Source organism: Chelonoidis abingdonii, chromosome 2 (assembly GCF_003597395.2).
Source record: "Chelonoidis abingdonii isolate Lonesome George chromosome 2, CheloAbing_2.0, whole genome shotgun sequence".
Taxonomy (NCBI): Eukaryota; Metazoa; Chordata; order Testudines; family Testudinidae; genus Chelonoidis; species Chelonoidis abingdonii.
The window spans coordinates 226,158,491-226,183,111 of record NC_133770.1 but is presented as its reverse complement, the minus strand read 5'-3'; the positions used below and the strand labels follow the sequence as shown (position 1 = coordinate 226,183,111).

The window sequence follows — 24,621 nt, the reverse complement described above, 5'->3', positions numbered from 1 at the left end:
CCGTGGCTGTGGTAAGCAGGATCCAGCTAGCTTGGAGTCCAGGATAGCCCCTAGGAAGTCTAACCTCTGCGTGGGAACCAGAGTGGATGTTTCCATAGTGATCATCAGGCCTAGACATGTGAATAGGTCCCTGACAATGCCCACACGCTGAGTGACTTGTGTCTTGGAGTCTCCACAGATAAGCCAATCGTCCAGATGCGGAAAACGCATATCCGACGTCATCGGAGGTGGGTAGCGACTACGGCCACACACTTGGTTAATGCCTGTGGGGCTGCAGAAAGGCCAAACAGCAGGACCGTAAACTGGAAGTACCGACGGTTGGCTAGAAAACGGAGGTATCTCCTGTGCGGAGGGAAGATGGCGATGTGAAAGTACGTGTCCTTCATATCGAGGGCGGCATACCAGTCTCCAGGATCCAAGAACAGGATAATGTTCCCAGGGATACCATGCGGAACTTCAAACTTATTATATACTGGTTGAATCCTCGTAGGTCTAGGACAGGTCCGAGACCGCCGTACGAGTTGGGGATTAGGGAATAAGGGGAGTAAACCCTTTGCCCCCTTTGTCCATCGGCGTCTGCACCTCTTGTAAGGGGAATTGCTCTTGAGAGGAATCCCTGAAGAGGGACAGGGTGGAACAAATTGGAGGTGGTACCCATACTCCGCCATGTGTAGGAGACAGCGAACTGAAGTTAACTGGGACCACGCCAAGAGGAAGTAGGATGGCGCCTGTAACCAGTACGCCACCCTCAGGCGCACCTTCGAAAGTTCGTCTTTGGTCCCCGGTCGTGATTGCGAGGGACCTCGATCTTGGCCCTCTAGGGGTCCTGATGGTCGTCTGCGACCACCTCAGCCGCGCCGTCTGCCAAAGTCCTATCTGTAGCTAGGCACAGAGTGTGGCGGTGTGGCTGGGAACGGAAAGGCCTGCAGTAGGTCGTCAGCGTATGCACGCCGAGAGAGAGCGCATTAGGACCCTGTTGTCCTTCAGGCCTTGCAGCCTGGGGTTGATTTCACCGCAAAGAGGCTTTTACCAACAAACGGTAAGTCGTGAAAAGCCAAAGGTTTGAAACCTGAAGCCATGAGATGCTCCTCATGGTAACGAGGCCAGGAGGGAAGCTCTGGCTGCCTTTTTCCCTTCCTCCAAGAGGGCAGTGAACTCTTGGCGGGAGTCTTGATGGAGAAGCTCCTTAAATTTATCCCCCGCCATCCAGGTGTTATGATTACAGGGGTAAGCAGGGCTTATTGATTTGCCACGCAGGGCTATAAGGCCCTTGCAGAATACACCTTGCGGCTGAGTAGGGTCATTCGCCTAGCCTCCTTCGGTTTTGGGGCTGGCGCCTGCTGGCCATACCGTTCCCTTCTCTTAACCAACTGAATGACTAGTGAGCAGGAAGGAGGACAGACAGACAAGTAGTCGTACCCTCCATAGAGTATCGGCATTTGCCTGGATGGTCCAAATAAATGGGTAGGGCCCTTCTAGCGGGGCAACCGCCGATATAATGTCCACTACCGGGTCCCCTACGTCCGGGACCTCCTGCACCTGGAGGTCCGCATTGGGTGCTACCCTCCATGGGAGGTCCTGATGGGCTCTCAGGTTGTTGGTGGGCACACCAGAATCGCGGTCCTGAGCATAAGAGCTGTCCATGTGGGAAGACACTGATGCGTGTCTGGATGGCCATGGAGGGGCTGAAAAATCATGGGCAGAGTCTCTGACTCTACCAGACCTTGCCCAACTCGGCACTTGGGATCAGTACCGGAAGGCACACCGGTACCTGGAACGAGATCCGGACCTGCGACCAGAGCGGTGCCGGGAGGTCGACCGAGATCTCGAAGTCGGGAGCAGCTACAGGAGTCACAGTGCCTGGAGCGGTGCTGGGAGCTGGAACGGTGCTGAGATTATCGGGTCGGTGAACGGGACACCGACCTGTGTGGTGAGTGCGACCAGTGCCGAGGAGAACAGCATCGGGACTGCAAGTGGCGTCAGGAGCGGGAGCGCCGATGGGACCTGGAGTGTCTGCGGGACCCTGATCATGAACGGTGCCGCTCTGCTGCACCGACAGAGGATGGTTGTATCAAGGAGGCTTGCCAAGAGACTGTATTACGCGCACCGGCGGTGCCGGGGGTTCAGGCAGCCTCTACTCTGTCATGGCAATGAGATCACGCCAGAGACATTCCTAACGGTGAGGGGAGGGAACAGTAAGCTCGACCACAGTGCGTACCGGGGAGCCATCAGGCACCGGATTCGACGGCCCTCATGGGACTGGGATCGACGGTGCCAATGTCGCCAGTGCCTCGCCAGGTGTCGGTGCCGGGCGATGCGGCTGAGACAGGCTCTCTGTCTGCAGAGCAGTTTGCACGGGAGCAGTAGAAGCAGGGAGCTCGACCACGGCGTGCACCGGGGAGCAGTCAGGCACTGGATTCGACGGCCCTTGTGGGACCAGGATCAACGGTGCTGAAGTTGTCGGTGCCTCGGCAGGTGTTGGTGCCGGGCGATCCGACTTTGATGAGCTCTCTGGCTGTGGTGCCGTTGACACGGAAGCAGCAGGAGCAGGAAGCTCAACCACGGCGCACGCCGGGGAGCTGTCAGGCACTGGATTCGATGGCCCCGCGGGACCGGAATCAACGGTGCCGACGTCATCAGTGCCGGGCGATCCGACTTAAATGAGCTCTCTGGCTGCGGTGCAGTTGGCACAGAAGCAGCAGGAGCAGGGAGCTCAACCACGGCATGTGCCGGGGAGCTGTCGGGCACTGGCAGGAGGAGTTGTGGGCTTCCTCGACCTGAGAGAGAGGGAGCGGTGCCGAGTCAACTTCGGTGCCGGCAACGGCTGGTGCCGGCAGGGTCCAGTGCCGAGGAGGCACTTCTGTCCGCCGAGTGGCCAGCGCTCGGTGCAGAAGGTGGAGGATAAATGAAAGTGCCGCTCCATGTAGTTCTCAGCTTAAAAGCCTTGCAAATGGGGCACTTAGCTGTGAAATGCGATTCCCCGAGGCACCGCAAACAGGAGTCGCACGGTTTAAGAACCGGTGAGCCGGGCATGGGCTCCGGCACCGGTTGCAGGGAAGGGGCTACTCCCCAAACCCCGCTAACTATTACTAAACTAACTATGCTAGTAAAGAAAAAACGCATAAGTATATAAATATATATATAAAAGGATTATAACTATATAACTATATACACGAAAACTACGAGTAGCTAGGAAAGTGGAGGTCAGCTAAGCTGTGCTCCACTGTTCCAACGACTGACACGGGCAGTAAGAAGGAACTGAAGGGCGGCTGGGTTGGCAGGGGTATATATCCGGCGCCATAGCGGCGCCACTCCAGGGAGCGCCCAGCCGACCCACCAAGTGTTGCTAGGATAAAAATCTTCCGATGAACGTGCACGCGGCGCGCACATCTAACTGGAATGGATATGAGCAAGCACTCGAAGAAGAACTTACATATTCTTTCCAACTAGCATTTTAGGGGGAGTTCTGCAAGATGTAATTTAGTTTTAAATACATATATATTCAAAGTGGGCACACATTTTTAATATATAGCCAAACGTTTTTCCTTTTGATCTCATGGGTGCAACAGACCATGCCAAAAAATTCTTTGCCCAAAGCCAGATAAGAGTATGGAAGCACTCTGAGCTGGCACTTCATAGATCAGCAAGCTAGTAAGTTTCACCCTGCTTTTGCTGTGTAATTAGTTTACTAGCAAAATGTTTCAAAACAATATCTCCTTTTGTTACCCATGTCACTTTTCAGCAAGCTTCATGGCCTTGAGTTTCCCAGGCCTCCACATCATTATAATCCATTAGTGACATTCACGTTAGTTCGGTTTTATTACATAACACATAATTATGTATTTTATTAACAGCATCACCAGGTATAACACATCAAAGTGAGGAGGGCAGATGCTCAGGAAATTTTAAAAGATGCAGTTTACTTAAAACAGGCTGTTGAAAAACACCCCCAGTTTTCAATCAAACTATAGTTAACATGTTTCTGGGTTTTATATTACCTCTGTGAATACAGTCACAATAGAACTCCATTCCACTCAAGGTTGCTGATATAGAAAACACTTCCCCCAAAGATTTTTTATTTCCATTCATGAAAAGGTAATACACACCCAGTCACAGGGAAGGAATCGTTTTCTTCTAGTGAATAGTCATTTCTTATTTACACTTATCACAAATGCAGAAAAGGCATAGTTCACGATTACATTCAGGAACAGGAAGGATGCAAGTGACTGCAATACATATGACTATTCTTTCAAACATACAAGCTGCCTTTCTCATTGAGCAGAAATCAAGGGAGACAGAAATTACTCCCTCCCTCCCCAGATTTACAGAACATTGTCCATGGTAGACAGGAACCCTTTGTAAGAATTCATCATTATTCTTTACGAATATAATATTCACCTGCCTGGAGGTTTAGAATTTGGGAAAATACTGAACAAACAGCCTCTCACAAGCATAAGACAATTTAGCGCTTCAGGGGAGAATTAAGCAATGGGCATTCTAGTCCTGCTACGTCTTTAAATCCCATGGTTTCCATGTAAAGTCTGGCATTGGGCAGCAACACTGGCACTTAGCATGCCCTTAGAGACCATCATGCTATAAAATTTTACAGAAAAAGGAGATGCAAACACTTCCCAAGGAAAGCATCTCTTTTCTGACAAATAGAAGCAGAGCTGTTCCACTTTCAGCATATGCTGCCATGAGCTGAATGCAGCCAAAAAAACACTTATAGCTTCAGCAGCTGTTTCAGTTCTCTGCAGTCAACAGAAATCTTTTGATCATTTCTCTCATTTTCCAGGAGGAAATGCCAACAAGACTGTGATATGACCACTTAAGACCTCTACCCCAATACAACGCTGTCCTCGGGAGCCAAGAAATCTTACCACGTTACAGGTGAAACTGCATTATATCGAACTTGCTTTGATCCTCTGGAGTGCTCAGCTCCGCCTACCCAGAGCACTGATTTACCGTGTTATATCAGAATTTGTGTTATATTGGGGTAGAGGTGTATCATTTTATTCATTTATATATATGTGTGTGTGTGTGTGTGTGTAGGTATGTTTATACACACACACACACACACACACACACACACACAAATAAAATGATACACCTCTACCCCAATATAACATGAATATATAACTTTTAGGATAAAGGTTTTAAAGCAGTAATGGTTGTACCTATGCCACTCCAGTCTAAAGGTATTTGCCAGTGTCAGTACCAGCTCACGGGGTACAGAGATTTGCATCTAAAGTTTCCAGTAAGCAAACTTATTGAGCTATATATAGGATATGATCAGGTGGTTCTTCATAATTTCATGCAAAGCACTTGAGCCATCTTCTCTACGAGACAATACTATACCTACAACATTTCTGACTATTGGTTGGATTGTCAGACTCTCCTCATTTTAATTTGGAATCAGGCCATGAAGAAGGCTCTCTCAGGGTAGGGACACCCCCTAAGCAGGTTTCCTAGTTTCTCTATGTAATTGTCTTCAACATTTGGAGAACAGATACCTGTTCAGGACAGTTCATCTTTAAAGAAAACTATCCTAAGACCATGTCCATTAACAGGAATTCTTTTCTGACACCATTCATCTTCAAATTAGTCTGTAAATGAGTTTGTTTATTACTTTATTCTTAAATACTGATAAAAAATTCACTCTAAGTGGTTCAGTAGGCATAAACTGATGAAAAACAGATTAAGAATTGTAAAGTCAGTCACTTCCTTAATAAATCATCTCTGCTGGAGGTAGCTGTACAAATGGGATGCTGAGATATAGTAAGCAAGAATAATAAATCCTCTCAAAACACACTACTGTCACAATGGTCCTGAAAAGTTATGATTTCCAGCTCCTCGCCTGCTGAAAAAGATTACTTCTTAAAGCATCTCGCATGTGGGAATTGTGCATCAGACTCCACAAAGGCAACACAGCCTGAGTAGATTTACAGTTTGTAAGGACCTCATGCCAAATTACAAATGCTATGAGAATTGCACAATTAGGAACATTCTTCTATTCAGAGCTCGCAGGTCCTCAGCAATTCCTGGGCCGTGGAAAGGAGTGAGGAGTCTCTAGCATCCTAGAGACAAGTAATCTCCAGGACCCACAAATGTGTAGCCCAAATATCTAAAAACAGGGGTCTGACAAAGCTCATTTCTCTAAAAGAAGAATGGTGCTAGCCTTACTATAGCAATCTTATTCCAAAATGAACCAACTGACAAAGGTGTCTTCTGTATCTTCTGAAATATTGTCTCCCATAGTTTATGTACAGGAAGACTCTGGAGCATAGAAAGGACTTCAGGTAACACACTCATTTTAATGACATTGATGTACCCAACATCTGTGAACTATAAATACACTTTTCTATACTAACTTTTAATTTGCTTTGATAGAAAAAAATTCAGGGAGATCTAGTCTGATTCTCTGCATGTGAGCCTAAATATTTGCACTTGTCTGAAGCCCACCAAAAAGGCAAAATGCTCAGCATTTTATTTATTTATTTTATTGTTTGAATTGCTCATTAAAGACTAATGCTCTTGAATCTCAAGTAAAGGTAAAAAATAACAAGTAGACAAGCTTTGGAAAGAGAACTGTAAATAGATTATGGCAGAATAACATCTGAAAAAGAGAAGCATCATGTGGGATTCCTTTCAGAGCCTCAGAAAAGTGCTGAGAGATCTTTGGATGGAAGATGCTACTAAACCAGCGGTTCTCAAACTGTGAATGGGGTCGCCATGGCAGGCTTAGACTTGCTGAGGCCCAGGGCTGAAGCCCAAGCCTCACTCCATAGGGCCAAAGCCAAAGCCCGAGGGCTTCCGTTCAGGTTGCAGGCCTCCTGACTTGAGCTTCAGCTTTGACCCCTTGCCTAGAGCAGTGGGGCTCAGGCTTTGCCCCCACCCTTCACCCCGCCTCAGGTAATGAAGTAATTTTTGTTGTCAGAAGGAGGTCATGGTCCATTGAAGTTTGAGAACCCCTGTACTAAATAAACCCAGACTGGGCATTGTATATTAACCCAGGTAAATACCCTTCAACTCTCCTACCTTGCAATTGAGCTAAAAATCTTTAAATCATTGTTCACAGGGATTACTTGCTTATAGGAAGGAGTAAGGAGTGGATTTCTGCCCAATTTAAGCAGTACTGGAACCAGAACCTTTCAAATGCCCCTGTCATGAGCTGGGTTAAACCTTGTTATGGGCTGACCTAAAACCTTGTTCAAACTGATGTGTGAATGCACCCTTCACTTAAGATACAGTAGTTATGAGACAATTAACAGCCCACATCTAAATCAAGGCCTAATAGATCCTGCCCAGGAGTTTTGGACTGTGAGGGGTGGGCTTTTTGCTGAGTATTGGGGAGGGGGAGCTGATGTAAACAGAGAGACTCAGAGGAGGAATAAGGCCAAGCAACAGCCTGTGAGCACAGTGTGATCCTAGAAAAAGCTAGAGTGTGTGCTTTTGGATCTGGTGTTGGCTGACGAGTGTTCGTGGTGCTGTGAGCAAAAGAAGCTGCTTCCTGCTATTTGATTCTTTCTGAGTTCAGAGAAACAGGACTTTGTACATTCTTGGTTAAAAAAAAAAAAATACCTTTGACTATCACCAGTTTCTACTCTCAACTGGAACATCCCCAGGCTCCTAAACTTTGACTAGCTTCTCGGGTAGAAAAGGGGCAGCAATCCAGTTCTGTATATTGTTAATATATTTGAGGTTTTGTGATTATCCTGAAGTGTAAAGATCAGTAATTGCAATTCTGAAGTGTGGATAATTTGAATAAAACTGGAGTTAATTCCATTTATAGATTCCAAAGCCAGAAGGGACCATTGTGATCATCTAGGCTGGCTCCCTGTTATAACACAGGCTTTAGAACTTCCTTCAAATAATTCTAGAGCAGAAATTTGGGGCATAAACACTAGCATGTCACCCTTTCTTTATAAAAGGTGCTAGACTTCATAATCTATCAGGCTCTGGTGCTGCTTTTTGGAATAAGATGAACTATAGTAGCTCCTGACAGCAAAGAGAAGGCAGAACAAAACAGTTGTCCTACCATGAATGTCTGAAGGCCAAGACGTTTTTAGAGAATAGGTCTAAGTAGCTTAGTATAATTTAAATTGCCATAGTTGAAAAATTAGACAACTGAGTGACAGGAAACCAGACCCCATCAACACAACTTTTGCAAAGCATCTAAGATGTTGGGGTAAATGTTAACTGAGCCCTAAAGTATTTTAGTAAGACTGGCTGCTTCACTAGACATTCTAGCCCTGAGAAGAACTTGCAGAGTGAGTTTCCAGTTAAGTAAGCACTTCCTCTGGGTCAGCAAAGAGAAGATGCTTCCCTTCAAAAATCCACTCTCAGCTTTGTAGGAAAAATATGGTGTTGTTGAGATTTCTTTCACTAAGCTTGCCCTTGTTTCTTCAAAAGACTTGCACTTTTTTAAAACCTTCCAACCAAAACTAGTAGGGAAACAACAGTGCAGAGCCCTTGGTGGTGGTTTTGCCAAAATATTTGGCTGCTTGAAGGACCCTGACTCTGAGCCAAATCTGGCCTTGAGTTACACCACTGTAAATTTGGAGTAACTCCATTAAAGTCAAAAAAGTATCTCTATATTTACATGGGCATAGCTGAGAACAAAATTTGATCTTGTCTTAGGAGTGGATGCATGTCTGTTCTTGCTAGCCAAAAAGCAGCCTCTGGGTGAGGTTCCTGTACTATGTGCCTTGTCAATGACTAGTGGTGCAGGAAATGCTTCATGCTCCAGAGATTTAACTGGCAAATCCTGCAGAAAATCCTCTACAGTGCCTGTGTCTGAGCCCTCAGGTAGTTCCAGCAGCCTCATATTATTTCTACGTGACCTATTTTCCAGGTCATCTAATATTTATTTATACCAAAACAGTTCTTTCTTAACGGCAGGAGTGTCTTTCCTACTGCTCTCTCAAGATTGCTGATGCAAGTTTCCTCAGCTGAAATGTGCTTGTCCAGTCAGTTTGATTTCCCTTTAATGCAATTCATTGTCTTGAGGTGTGTGGTGTTGTGGTGGTGGTTTTCTCGCGCTCTCCCTCTCTCTCTCTCTCACACACACACACACACACACCTGTGTTGCCATCAGGACAGCGAGGAAAGCCTTTTACAGCCCTCTCTCTCTCTCATTGTCTGTGTCCCCTCAGAACTGGGTGCAGCATTCCTAGGCAAGAAGAAGGAAGGGGAAGAGGATCCTTGCGAGCAAATGCACTCTTCTCTTACCATTTCGTTTTGGGGCTTAGTGTTACATTTGGCAGAAAGAGCTGCATCTAGAAGCTGTTTACATTGTACTGCCTGCTGTTTTAATATAAAACATTTTTGAGGAGGCTGTTGTGAGGTTAAAACTGAGCTGGAAGGACAGAAAGACAATACAGCTCTTTCAACAAGCCTGACCACCAAATAAATCTTTTAAAGATGTTTTTGTTGATAGCATCTTCTAACGTTCATTTATAATGCTCTCTTATGTTTTTCCATAAGGGATGCTGTTATATATCAATGTATGGGATAAGGGCTCTTTTCCCACCTACGTCTTTTTTAAAGGAAGAAAAATCTACCCAGTTACTTACATAGCCCTTATCACCCTAGTACCTGAACAGCTCACTCATTAATGGAGTTTATCCTCATAGCACTCCCGTGAGATAAGGAAGTACTATTTTCTCCATTTTACAGCATGGTCCAGATTTGTGTGATCTTGGGAAGTCCACGTGGTAGTCAGTAATTCAACCAGTGTCTCCCAAATCACTGCCCAGTGCCATTCATCCTCCCAAGCATTAGTAAAAATTAGTGCTTATAGAAAGTAAATAACAGACAGGAAAGGAGGAAAGATGCTCCTGTGGTTGGAACACTGATCACAGCAGTGCAAGTTTCTTCACTGATATGCTCTGACCTGGACTGACCACTTCTCGGACTGAACCTCCACTGGCATATTTGGGGACATTTCTTATGGTCACACTACTGCCATTGGAAACTGAAATGTAGGCAAGACATAGGATCTTCATGACCATGTAACTGAACCCAGAGCAGGTCTTGATTCTGCACATCATTTGTACAATGTTACATGTGTAAGTACAAAAGGGTGTTGAGCAGGACAGCAAATACAAGAGAACTCAACTCTGCATTCACAAGAGCACTGCTGTGCATCTGCTAAGTTACCCCCGTCTCGGAGGAGGAATAGCAAGGCCAGAGAGGGAAACTCAGTAGAACTAGTCAAAACATTGTAATTCCCCATCCCCTTGGGGAAAATTTTTTCCTTTTGGTCAAAAATATTTGAGTTTGAGACAAACAAAACATTTTCTTTTTGGTAGTCCAAAATAGTGAAAACACGAACAATTTTGTAGAAAACAAAAACAAACAAACAAAAACAACCTTAATTTTTGACCAAACCCCATTTTTTATAAAAATACTTTTAGTTGAAAATATTTTGACCAGCTCTAAAGTTCAGCATACTGAACCCTGGCCATTTGCAATACTGCAGAGCATGCCAGTATATGTATTATAAACCCCAGGGCTTTTTAATTCTGATGATGATAAATACTTCACGCTGAATGAAACTTGGTGTACCAGACTTTGTCCCAGAAATAATTCATTTTCTCAAAATTTGGAAAAAATTTGTCTGTATTCTAGAGTTACATAAATTAAAAATAAAATATAGCTTAATGGTTTCAGATACTTTTTATGACCATGTAGCTTCAAAATGGATTTAATTTGGAAACAAATTACATTTGGCAAGGATTTAGTTTGTAGCAGAATCCAACTGCTTTTTGTAATTTGAAAGAAATTAAAAACAGAGAAGATATGAATTAAAAATAACTTCTGCACAGTAAATTCTCATGAATTTTCATACTACATGTCCCAAATGTATAATTATGCAATGGAATATATTAGATCATTTGATAAATAACCTTTAAATCTACTATAAGCCATGGTCAGAAAAGTGACTACACAATGATATCTTCCTGCACTACAGTTCTGTTTTCAATGCGTACTTACAGCAGAGATGAATCTGAATGGCAAAAACCAGCTCCAGGTCTGAACTTTCCCACAGTACAAGGATTTTTGAATCTTGAGTTTTGATTTTGGTCTATTTCTAATGCAGGATCATGTCTACTTATTTAACTAACAAAAAGAAATGTTACTGCATTTTATTTCAGGTAGCCAAGTACGTACCACTATCAAAAACACAAACCTGGATTTTCGTCTGCCTTGCAATATCTACTCAATTTTTAACTAAATTCTATTCTAGCTGTAGAGACGTTTCTCTGCTGGTGATTATGCATGAGCCAGTAAGAGTCAGTTTGACTTTTCGATCACAGGTTGAGTTTTCAGGGCCAGAAGATAGGTGGGGGTTTTCTCTATCTAAACTATAAAAAAAAATTATGGTACCAGTGTTAGAGCTGGTCAACAAATCAGCTGTTTTCCCTGCAGAAAATTTTCATTTTTTGTCAAAAAAATCAAAACCCTCATGGAAATTATCATTTCAGAGCCTCCTATGGTCCCATTTTTTCTGTGGATTGAGCCCCCTGACCAGACTACATGTCCCATGATGGACCACAGTCTTCTCCCTTACTATTCCTCTGTACTATATCACAGAAATCTCTAGCCATGGAGTATCATGGGAGATGTCATCTGGCTGGAGAGCCCAGTCAAAGTAAAATGAGACAACCAAACCATAATTCCAATGAGGCACTGTGGCAGTATTTCCAAATCAAAATATTTGTGTGTTCAGTTTCTTGAGGAATAGTCAGAATTTTCCATGGAAAGCAGACACTTCTTGCAAAATAATCTGTTTAGTCAAAAAAACAATTTTCTGTCAGAAAATAGTTTTGATATTAAATGTTCAGTCCACTCTAACCCATTTGACTCTATAAACATGGAATTCTACCATGCCATTTTTGCAGTCACTTTATTTGCTGTATTTAACAGCAAGCCTGTTTAGGTCTATCATAAACATAAAACTTATTTATTTTAAAACAGTGTGTAATTGTTGTGCTGCTCTCACCACACAGGAGACCTTGGGTCAATTCTCAGCCTAGGCACTTGCTCAATGGGCCAGCAAGGACTGCTGGTGCAACAAAAGCAGAACACTCATCTCCTGAAGGAAGTGTTTGTGATCAGGCAACACCTGTTAACCACGAACCTTGTTGCTTTTTAAAGGCATGATGACCTCTGAAGGGAATCCCATCCTGTCTCACTAGGAGGCCAACACTTCTCATTTTGGGACAGTGTTCTGAAAACAAGATTTATAGGTTTTAAGGCCACAGGGGACCATTAGATCATCTAGTCTGACCTTCTCTATAACAGCCAGTTACCCCTGTACTGAGCTTAATAACTTGTGTTTAACTTACACATATCGTCCAGAAAGGCATCCAATCTGCATCTGAAGACTTCAAGAGACAGAGAATCCTCATCCATTTTGGTAGTTTCTTAATCTTTGCACCATCCTCACTAAACCATTCCCACTGGCTATTGCCAGCTCCAGGAAGGAAAGTTAAGTCCCCACTGTGGGAGAGAGCAGGCACCCAAACTTCATATCTCCTGCTCTTCAGAGGTCTACACCTCATTACTCCAACTCCTTACAACCTGATCCTCAAAAGCGCAAGGTCAGCCACCCCCACACTCTGGAAGGGCATGAGGCACCAATGGGCAACCTGAACTCTGGACCAATTCAGTTTGGGGGCACTTGAGAATATATTTAACAAAGAATAATGTAAAATAGAGAAAACTATGGTGCCAAAGAGAAACACCTGCAGTGGGGAGTTAGTGGATGTTTTAAGAGATACCTTAAAGTCAAGAGATACTTTGATTGAAAAGGAGGGTATGGGAAGAATAGGATTAATTACTACTACGTCTCCCTTACAATAAATCACTGGAGGTAGGGAACAGGTAGTTTGGAAGGAAGAGCAGATGAATGAGTCTTTCCTCCACATATGCAGACCTCACACTCCTCACCCCCAACTCCTTCCTAGTCATTCAACTTGGGGCAGGGGAAAGAACCCCTCTCCGATCACTCTCCCAAGTAACAACCAGACCCCTTAATAGGTCCCACCTCCATCACAAGTGAGAAAGTTCTCACAAAACCACAAAATAAGGGGGAACATCTAGGAGAAAAGTATGAGACTGAGAATATAGATCACCTAGGCTACAGTTCTGCTACCTGCGTACTTTCTCCAGCCTCTGCCAAAATAAATGCTGCCTATAAATTGAAGTCTCAAAGAGGGGAAGTGAAAGAGACAAAAAAGGCAGATACCCTGATGATTAGCACAATATAAAACATAATACACTAGACAGAGTGTAACAGCTGGTGCAACTGACAGTGTGGAGGAACCATTTGAGTTCTGATAGGGACACTGAACTCCCCAGGAAAACAAAGTCCTTCTCGTCAGAGGACAGAATATTTGAGTTTTAAAACATTATATGGACTACTGGGCATTTCAAGAACTTGAAACAAAAATCAACACAAGTAACGGATGAAGTGAATGACATGGAACAAAATCCTTCAGCAAGAGCCAGAGCCGGCTCTAGCTTTTTTGCCGCACTACACACACACACACACACACACACACACCAAAAAAAACCTGTGCGGCGGCCTGAACAGCAAAGGGGAGGTGGGCCAGAAACCAACCTACCTGCCGGCCAGAGCAGCAAAGGGGGGGGTGTTAGGAATTCCAGGAAACCTGCCACCCGGTTGGAGCAACGAAGGGGGAGAGGAGCGTGAAACAAACCGCTGCCGGCCGGAGCGGCAAAGGGATGAAAAAACAAAAAAACAAAAAAGAAAAAAAATACCTGCGGGGCAACGGGAGCACGGGTGCAGGGGGACTGCCAGACCTGCAGACCCGGGCAGCGGAGTGCACATCCCAGCTAGTGCAGGGGAGAGAGAGAAGGGGGCGGCCAGGGGTTCCTTAAGGGGGCGCTTGCCATGCGGCCCCTCCCGCCACGCCACCTGCTGGGAGGGCTCAGTGCCCCTCCAGTTGGCGGGCAGGGAGGGACGCGGGCTGCCCTGCTGGGCTTGCTGCAGAACTGACACCGCCCCAAGCAGCTCCCCTCCTCTGCGCTGCTGCCCCCTACAGGGCGGCAGGAGCAGCAAACCAAAAGAAAAAATCCTGCAGAGGCGGCGGAAGTGGCGAAGCGCAAAACAAAAAAAAATGATTGGGTGGAATGCCGCCCCTTGGATTCTGCCGTCCCAAGCACCAGCTTGCTCGGCTGGTGCCTGAAGCCAGCCCTGGCAAGAGCACAGAATAAGTGACACACAAGCTAGCAGAGAAAATTCACAGAAATGCCACAAGGTAAAACTGGGAACCTTGAAAACAAATCACAGCTGTTGGCAATCTAATCTGTGGCTCTTATATATCCCAGAGGAGGAGGCTGAAGTGGAGAATACACAATCCAGCTACTCACAGCCTGTTACAAGGCACATCTATAGTGGCATTTTTCTTGAATCTCATCAGGCTAGAAAGTACACACTGATGTTTACAGTCCATGCTTAATCTGAGTGCAATAAGTTCCATGATTTTATTGCACAAAACTAACTATTTTCACTTGCGAAATTTTCACCTGGTAAACAGGAGAACTGGGGTCCATTATGTCAACCCTGCTCATATAGTGCAGAATTGATTTGCCTACAAAGATGCTGCTGCATCCCTTTATCCAAGACAGTCTCTTTATAGATGGCATAGACAACCAAAGTCCCTGCCATTGACTATTAGATTCTATTTTCATCATATTGCCTCATGTCACTGTCTGTAATGTATTGCCGGACTGAGAGCTTCACTCAGTAAAGGAGGATTTAGAATTTCTAGTCAGCAAGTTTAGTGTTTTCAAAGCTTTCTTGTTTTCAGGAGCTCCAGCTTTTATCAGATCTACTGTAGGATGTAGCTCATTCAAAATCCAGCAGATTGCATCCTAATAACCATTTGGTTGTCTGAGCACGAGCCTCCTATATTTAAATCTTTCCACTGGCTTCCTGTCAAAATTCACATTGATTTTAAATTCCTTATACTTTATATTTTCAGCTTTGAATAGCTGTAGCCCATCTTCCATAACCAGTCTGCTGTACTTACACATTCCCAGCCATTCCAATTGGATCTGAATTGTGGATCATTTGCTTTGTGCTATAATCTTGTCTCTGTTTAGGCATTTCTAAGACATCCATCACTTCAGTATGTACTGCTGATGCCAACGTTTGATGCATTACCAGAATCTCATGTGAACACTCAAAGGACCCACAAGCCTGTTGAAAATACTTCTCAATACATTCACTTGTACCTTCCAGTGCCCTGCAACATTGCTGTGAAGGATGCCATATAACATGTACTATTAAAATCTATGCTTTCACCCAGTATTGGCAACATGACCTAGATTTCGCAAAAGTCCCATAGCACAATGGGGAGTAAGGAGACAATGGATAGACTCTGTGTAGTTACCATCACCTAAGATTTGACTGCTGGGTTGCAATACCTGACCAAAGCTGAACTGGAAGTGCCAGGATTTCTCAAGCGTAATATTCAAATATCCCATACACTTTAGGCTAAAAGTTAAGCTTTTGAAAAAGCACTGTACTAGAAGGAGTAAAGGAACAGAATCTGATTAAAAATAGCTTTACCTACAGATTAAGAGAAAAAAGGTATGCTAAGAGTACAATTTGGTGCCCCTTCCACATTTGAGTAGGGCTGGTTGGAAATTTTCCAGAAGGAAAAGTGCTGAGGATCTCTACTTCATGGAAATTTTCAAAATGTCCGAATTTCCCATGAACTAGAAATTTGGAGTTTTTGGCCAGCTCTACATTTAGATGCTCATACATCAATAGGAAGCAGTGTACATGAAAAAAAAGGTAGACCAGATACAACTATTCTCAAAGTATAGGCCAAGAGGTTCATTTGCAATGTTCCTTGGTTGACTACAAGTAATGCCCTGCCAACATGCCTCAGTCTTGATCTGGGCACTTTTGGCGTTGAGATGCTAGGTAAGTCTCCATTCCCCATAAATCTTTGGATTCGCTGCTGAACTAACATCAAATGACAGTTAGTGCCATTTGTGCGATATGAATGTGTCTCCATTAGGAAATGGATTGAGACAATGTCACACAGTCTACTGAACAATCATCAGATGGTTTGCAATTTTAATTCACTACCAGGGTTCCCTTACCACTCCCAAGCCACATGCTTATGCAGCCACACCCTCTGCTGGCAGGGATACAGTAAGAGGGTGAAAAGGTAGGAGAGGAAGATACTCAAATTCTAAACTGGAGGTCTGGAAGTTGTTCATTCTGAATACAGAAAAAAATTAAATGAATATTTCTTTTATGGAGTAGAGTCAAATGCAGACTGGTGCCCCAAGGTTACATGCTCTATATTCTATTACCAGGCCACTGACCTATCCAGTCCTCTGAGTATATTTTTCATTTAATTTTGCTTTATGTAAAACTATGCTTGCCCTTTCTTTGCTGAGCATGAGGGAAATCTTCTGAGCCCCAAGGATATCCCACATTTTTTCCTTTTTAAACACCCTTCCTACAAAGGCTTCATGTCAAACAGACCCTCCCTCCAGAGATGGAGCATTGTGTATAGCTCAGGGGTGGGCAAACTATGGCCCATGGGCTGGTACTGGACCCTTAAGGCTTCATATCCGGCCTGCGGGATTGCACCCTGTGGCGCCGTGGGCTTTGTGCTGCTCTCAGAAGCATCCGACACCACATCCCTGCAGCCCCCAGGCAGGGGGGAAAAGGGCTCTGTGCATTGCCCTTGCCTCCAGGCACCACCCCCCACAGCTCCCATTGGCCAGGAATGGGGAACTGCAGCCAATGGGAGCTTCGGGGGAGGTATCTGGAGGCACGGCAAAAGCAGCGCATGCAGAGCCCTTCACCGCCTCCTCCCCCAGGGGCCGCAGCACTTCCTGGAGTGAAGCGGGGGCCGGGGACAGGGCAGGCATGCAGGGAGCCTGCCCTGGCTCCAGTGCACACCACTGCCACTCCAGAGCTGCTTTAGGTAAGCAGCAGCGGGCCTGAGCCCAAACCCCTCCTGTACCTCGCCCCCAACTCCCTGCCCTGAGCCCCCTGCCGCAGTCTGCACCCCTGCGCTGAGCCCCCTCCTGCACACCACATCCCCTCCCACATACCACACTCCCTCCCGCACCCCAACCCCCTGCCATGGCCCTGCATACAATTTCCCCACCTAGATGTGACCCTCCACCCAAAAAGCTTGCCCACCCCTGGTATAGCTCCATCTAAATGCCACCAACTCCATTCCCCGTATCCACCAGAAGAGGTAGCCCTTACTGACAAGGGCCTGGTGTATACACAGTTTTGGACTGATTTAATTATTTCAGGCAGGGGTGTGATTTTCCATCAAAATAGTTAAATTAGTGCAACCCCTAGTTTAGATATCAGCATAATAGTGCCTTATACCTGTATAACTTCTCCCCTTCACTTAGGGAGAAAGCTATGTCAGTATAACTGCATCCACATTAGCAGGGCTTGTAGCACTTTACTTATACTAGTTAAAGAGAGACCATTTGTCTGGAGACAAGCCCTGAGTACAGGATTTGAACTCTAATCTCACACCAGGACAGCCCCTTCCTTCCTTTTTAACATCTGGGAAGCCATGCAAGTCAGATACAGCTTTCCAAGTATCTGAACAAAAAGTTACCGAGACAAAATCTATTTCAATAAAATTTGCTCCTGCCCCCTGAGCATCCTCTTGCAGTGAACTCAGGACAATTATGCAGCCTCAAGAAACAGGAGGATGTGGGGACAGAGGTCTTGCACTTCTTGTAGTCTCCAAGGGAAACATCACCACATCTACTATTTGCCACAAAGGGCAAACGATGAGGATCAAGTGTCAATACAGGGGGGTAGAAAGAGGCAGCCAAGAAAGAAGAGGTGGCCAAATGCCTGTGGGGTCTACCACAAAAAGAAAAGAAAGCATTTTACAAACCTGTTCACTACAAGCCCCACATTCATAACTGTTTCCAAATGGAAGGCTATGTGGAAAGCCAAAGCAAACATTCCCAATTCTTTTTGAATCTATCAGACTATATAGGAAAATATGCGCATTTTATGGTTTGGGGGCACAACCTTATAACTATGTTTTTGCATTGTCATGTCCAAGTCTTTTTATTCCCCCTCAAAAATTAATATTTCCTAAAGCAATACAGCTATTTAATTTGGGTGAACTTGAATTGAAGCACAATCTCCCTTTGCAAAACAACAAGGCACAGAGGAGTTAGAACATGACACCTAGGGGATTTCAGAGTACACTGCAGTGCAACCATAATCATTTTTCTGGTGCCTTTTCAACTGATTTTTGTGCTGTTGTCTTAGCAGTTCAATACTAATTCTGTATGCTCATAGTTGGCACTCAGAAAAACAGGAGTCAGGGAAGGGAGGCTGTAAAGAACAAAATTTACAGTGTCTGCCTCTTTATTAGAATTGTATTAAGCACAGTTCTGGCTTCATCATGCAAAACTGGTAAGGGTTCTGGCAAGAAATAATTTTGAACTTCCCTACTGTGAACCACAGCCTTTCAGGCACCAAGCTCAGGAAGAAGTCAATAAACTGCCTTCCCATTGAGGTGCTAGATCGGCAACAAGCTCCTAAAATGACAGGATACAAATGATATTTAAATTGGATTTTCATAGAGTCAGTAAATCCAGATGCCCCTGGCAAAGGGACGAGGCTAGTGCCATCTTGTAGCTTTCAGAAAACTTAAAGCAGCTGTGTAGGGAGTAACTATCCCAGCTCCAATTCCTCCAGATTTCACAACCAATCACAATCAACCCTGAATTTTCAATACCCCAATTTCAAAACAAAAAGGAACATCTATAATCTGATAATCAGCAGAAGAACACTTTAGCACATACACACTTAAAAGGGAAGGGAGTGGGCATGGGATAGAGAGGGCTTCAGTAAACAATAGCATTTGTTCATCATTTCACAATAAAATAAGAATATTCTTATGTATATATAACACTTTTCATCTTGAAGGAGCCAAAAAATGCTTTACAAACCATATACATAAAACATTACTGACATGTAACCACCTCTGGGTTAATGGTGACAAATAGAGCTGGTTGGAAAATTTTTCAACTATAAACTGTCAGAATAGACAGTTCCATCAAAAACACAATGCTTTGTTAAAACCCTGTGGATTTCCCCAGAAAGTTTTCTCAGAAGAAAATTAGTGGGAAAGGATTCTGACAATGTCAAAATGTCCTGTTTCAACATTTTTTGAACTAAGCATTTTTTATTTTTCATTTTATTTTATATAATATATTATAATATAATCATGATAATCTAGTCAGAGCTCCTTCATATTGCAGGCCACAGAACCTCACCCACCCATTCCTGTAATAGACCCCTAACCTGTGGCTGAATTACTGAAGTCCTCAAATCATGATTTAAAGACTTCAAGTCATAGAGAATCTGCCATTTACACTAGTTTAAACCTAAAGTGACCCTTGCCCCATACTGCAGAGGCAGGTGAAAAAAAACCCAGGGTCCTGGCCAATTTGACCCAGGGGAAAATTCCTTCCAAGCCCAAATATGATGATCAGTTGAACCCTGAGCATGTGAGCAAGATCCACCAGCCAGATGCTTGGGACAAAATTATCTGTAATTACTCAGAGCCCTGCCCATCTAGTGTCCCATCACTGGCCATTGGAGATATTTGCTACTAGCAGTTTCAGATCAGCTACAGTCTTATCATACCATCCCCTCCATAAACTTATCAAACTCCATATTGAAGCAAGTTATCTTTTTTGCCTCCCACTGCTCCTCTTGGAAGGTTATTCCAGAACTTCACTCCTGTGATGGATAGAAATCTACATCTAATTTCAAGCCTAAACTTGTTTATATCATTTGTTCTTGTGTCCATATTGGCACTTAACTGATGTATTTATAGAGAGCGATCACATCTCCCCTCAGCCTTCTTTTGGTTAGACTAAATAAGCCAAGCTCTTTGAGTCTCTTCTGATAAGGTTGGTTTTCCATTCCTTGGATCATCCTAGTAACCCTTCTTTTCATGTGTTCCAGCTTGAATTCATCTTTTTCAAATATGGTTAACCAGAATTGCACACTCTATTGCAGATGACATCCCACCAGTGCCTTGCATAAGGGTATTAAACATTTCCCTATCTCTACTGGAAATACCTCACCTGATGCATCCTAGGACTGCATTAGTCTTTTTCAGAACCACATCATATTGGTGGCTCATAATCACCCTGTGATCATCCAGTACACCCAGATCTTTCTCCTCCTCTGTCACTTCCAACTGATACGTCACAAAAGCATAAGAACAGCCATACTGGATCAGACGAAAGGTCCATCTAGCCCAGTATCCTGTCTTCTGACAGTGGCCAATGCCAGGTGCCCAAGAGGGAATGAACAGAACAGTGATCCATCTCCTGTTGACCATTCCCAACTTCTTGAAAACAGAGGCTAGGGATGCCATCCCTGACCATCCCAGCTAATACCCATTGATGGACCTATCCTCCATGAAATTATTTAGTTCTTTTTTGAACCCTGTTATAGTCTTGGCCTTCACAATGTCCTCTAACAAAGAGTTTCACCAGTTGACTGTGTGTTGTGTGAAGAAATACTTCCTTTTGTTTGTTTTAAACCTGCTGCCAATTAATTTCATTTGGTGACACACACACACCCAGGTTCTTGTGTTATGAGAAGGAGTAAATAACACTTCCTTATTTATTTTCTCCACACCAGCCATGATTTTATAGACCTCTATCATATCTCCCCTTAGAAGTCTCTTTTCCAAGCTGAAAAGTCCCAGTCTTTTTCATCTCTCCTCATATGGAAAATGTTCCATGTCTCTAGTCATTTTTGTTGCCCTTTTCTGTACCTTTTCCAATTCCAATATATCTTTTTTGAGATGGGGCAACCAGAGCTGCATGCAGTATTCAAGATGTGGGTGTACCATAGGTTTATATAGTGGCAATATGATATTTCCTGTCTTATTATCTATCTCTTTCTCAACATTCTGCTAGTTTTTTTTTACTGCAGTGGATGTTTTCAGAGAACTATCCACAATGATTCCAAGACATCCCCCCCATAGCAAAAATTCTTGTTATTATTCCCTAAAAGCATGACTTTCCACTTTCCACTATTAATTTTCATCCCATTTCTATAACTCTAGTTTAGAAGGTCATAAAATCATGACATTTTTAAGACAAATCAATTAGGGCAGACAGGACATTGGTTTAAGGTCCCATCTGAATGTTTTTTGGCCTTACGCAAACACACGCACACCCACACACTCACCAATATCCATGGAACATGATTGATGTACCTTGGGAGGATGAAATGTTGAGTCTTTCCTGACAGGATCTGAACCTGTGGTTTCCTCATCACTTATCTTATCTAGTGTGAATTTCAGCCAACTCAAGTCTCATCTGTCCCTCCCATTCTCAGCACAACTAATTGCTCAGTCCTTAGGCACAGGTACTGAATTAGGCTAAGACCTCTCTAATTGTAATACTTTTCCATTTAGTCTTTAACTTTGCCCCTAATGTAAACAGTCCCAGTGTGCACTAAGGGAAGAAGTAGAGGTACACAAAAACAAGTGGGGCACCCTGTTGTGAGGGAATCTCAGGAGTACACATACAAAGACACATTGTGCAAGACCTCCCTCCCCACAAAAGTCACCCCTCACTTAAGGTGTAAGATATTTAAATATAATAATCCATGTTTTAAAACTAATCAAAAACATAGGTCCTGGATTCTTCTTCCTTGCTGGTACATTATTGACACCTCTGTTACTATGGCGACAAGAAATGGATTCTCTTCTCTCTAAATTTAGGTGCCAATTCCAAACATATTTTGCTAATGAAAATCCTTGCAAAAACACCCCAAGAAAACCAAAAATAAAACAACTAACCCAATAAGACTCTTACTTATGAACTTGTGTCTGTGTGGCATGAGTGTGGAGTTCATTTAGTTGTGACAGAGGAAGATTTAGGCCACCCCAGCCTGCAAGTTGGCCAAATATCTGAGAACTTAATACATTTTACCATGATAACTGTGAGGGAGATGGTTAGTCTTGACACACCGCTGAAAAAAGAAGCAGCGCCAACAGCAGCAAAGAGTCCCGGATCAATCCATGCCCCTTGTTCATTGGTTTGAACACCAAAAATGGACACAAGAATCAGGCCAACTATCCTGCCATATAAAGCTCCTGTGTACCTGCATGTGAGGAGAAGAAAATTAGGACACTACTTTTGCCAGACACATTATTTTCCAGGATGTTTTTCTTCTTCTCTGCTAACCTGGCATTTCATTCTGTCAGCTTTACTTTTGTAACACAGCACTGTTCCAGTAGCACCAGGGTCCTTGGAGTTATGGGGGCCCAACCAGCCAGGCAGCTGGGGAAAAGTAGGGCCTGTTGGCCCCACAAGGCAGAGAGGAGGCTGGGATGGGGGAATCCTCCAGACGGGGCGACCCCAGGCATGGGCAGTCAACAAAGAGCTGTGCAGAAGGCATGAGGGAATCTCAGTCCGGGGGGGCGGGGGAAGGGCTTTAGAGAGGGAAGACATGGCAGCCACCCAGAGACAGAGCACAAGGTAAAAGCATGGGCCACTTTGCATGGGGCAGGGAACTGGGGGGACAACAAGCAATGGTTGGGGGTAGGGAGAGCTGGGGGAGGCTAGTTCAGAGCTGGAGGTGGGGAAAAGGGACTGGAGCAGAGATGGAGGCATCTGAAGCAGAGGTAGGGGGAGGAGGAGACGGGGGTGTGACAGGATCCCCCGGGGATGCAGCCTGGGACAGTGGAACTGCTGTGCCCCCTTAACTCTCTCCACCCTGGGCTGTCTCTCACAATGCTTTGTTAGTGACAAGCAGCAAGCCCCTCCCAGTGCTGTGATCCCTCAGCACAACAGCATGTGGAGCCCCACACCCAGATATATTGCATGAATGCTCCCAGAGCCACTCATGAATCACACAGAAAAACACCAGACAAATCCCCCCAGCTCCCAGCACTGTACCCCAGGAATATACCATCTTGCACTGCTCAAAACGGGCAGTGAAAATTTATTAATTATTATTTATTAATTCTCCCCTTCAACAATGGAAAGTGGTTATACAGCAGCCTGTGTCAAATCTGAACAGATTTACCACACACTTCAAATTAAGCATTTTTTCTCACCCCACTGGATATTGCAGCCCTTAATATACAGGTTTTTTCCTTCAACCTGGACCAATCTTAACAGAGTCTGGTTTTCTTCTCAGTGTCTTGGTTGCTTGCAGCATAGGTGGTGGCAGGAGAAGGGCCCAGTATGTGTCCACTCTGTTTGTTTTATACCCTCACTCCATGTGCTTGGAAAACGTAAGTCCAGGCATGTCTGGGGGCACTGCTGAGTTTCCAGGCAAGGTTGACCAATTCCCCTGGTGTGGCCTCATGCAGGTGAGTCACTGCATTGTAGCTCCCTTGCTGCACAATGGTTGTTGATGGGTTGAATGATATCCCGCCCGGGTGTTGGTTACTTTCCTTTCTCTGTGCTCCCTAGGAAGGGTTCTGTCTCTTGTTCAGCTTCAAAACTCTGCCAGCTAACAAATGGGACAGTTTTCTTGGTCACTGACAACATCTCTCCTGCCCTGAATCCGGAGGGCATGTTGCCTTCTGCAAGGAAAGGAGCTAGTCTCAGTCCCTCCCATACTTGAAAGTATGCTGCTTCCCTGTGTTACAGAGTTGCAGGGATCCTCACCCACTTCAGTGGTTTCTGAGATCCCATCATCCTTCTCTGGGCTTCCCACAGGATACATTTCTCTATGCTCCCTAGAGTGGGGTCTGGGTCTGGCTCAACTTGCTGGCAGCTAACAACCTGGACAATTCTCTCCCTGGAAGGCATTACACCTCCATCTTGTCCTGATATGGTATTGCTTCCAGCTGCAATGCAGGAGTTGGTCTCAACCACCCTCCCACTTAGAAGCATGTGGCTTCCCCCGCTGCAGAAGAATCAAGGAGACTCTCTCCCATTCTCTCAGCAGTTCCTGAGACCTTACCATTCCCTCGGGGGTCCCAGCATAAAACTCTTCCTTGTTGCAGGCAAATACCTTAACCTGAGCTACATGAAAAAAATCATTACCAAGGAGCAGGTCGACTAGGAGGTGTTCCTTTACCCGCATAGTCAAAATAATTTCCAAACCTTCCCAGACCACATAGATTTTAGCTTGTGGTACAAGAAATCTGCTTTCACCCATCCTCACAGTCTCTGCCATTTGGTCAGGTAATATGCTGGCCTGTGGGACCACACTCTGCTTAACCAGAGAGATCTGGGCACCTGTAGCCTTCTGCCCGAAGTACTCCCTGCCATTAATTTCGACAACCTTAACATGCTCCATGTCTGGTTCTGCAGAGGCTAATCTCACAAAACCAATATGATAGGTTTCAATTGCCTGGGGGGGGTTCTGTGTTGAGGACAGCAGAACTAACATGAGCTATTGGTTGGCTGCTTCCTCCTAGCACAAGGCATTTATTCCTCAGGTGATCGATGGAATTACTCTGATAGCACCTTTTGGGCTCTTCTGCTTTTACAGGCGATTTGGGAGAAGGGTTAGAGGAATGGTTTGCGGTTGGTGAGTCACCCGCCATCCTCCCTCTTACTAGGGATAAA

At 44.6% G+C, this 24,621-nt stretch overlaps 1 protein-coding gene across 1 annotated transcript in view; it reads right to left on the bottom strand.

Moving 5' to 3' along the window:
* Window positions 1-24,621, bottom strand: part of LOC116821785 (chloride channel protein C-like) — a 112,096-nt gene that overhangs the window by 54,547 nt on the left and 32,928 nt on the right. Inside the window, exon 11 of the mRNA XM_032775196.2 lies at window positions 22,024-22,195. Within this exon, the coding sequence (XP_032631087.2) occupies window positions 22,024-22,195 (172 nt within the window). The remainder of the gene's footprint in view (window positions 1-22,023; window positions 22,196-24,621) is intronic.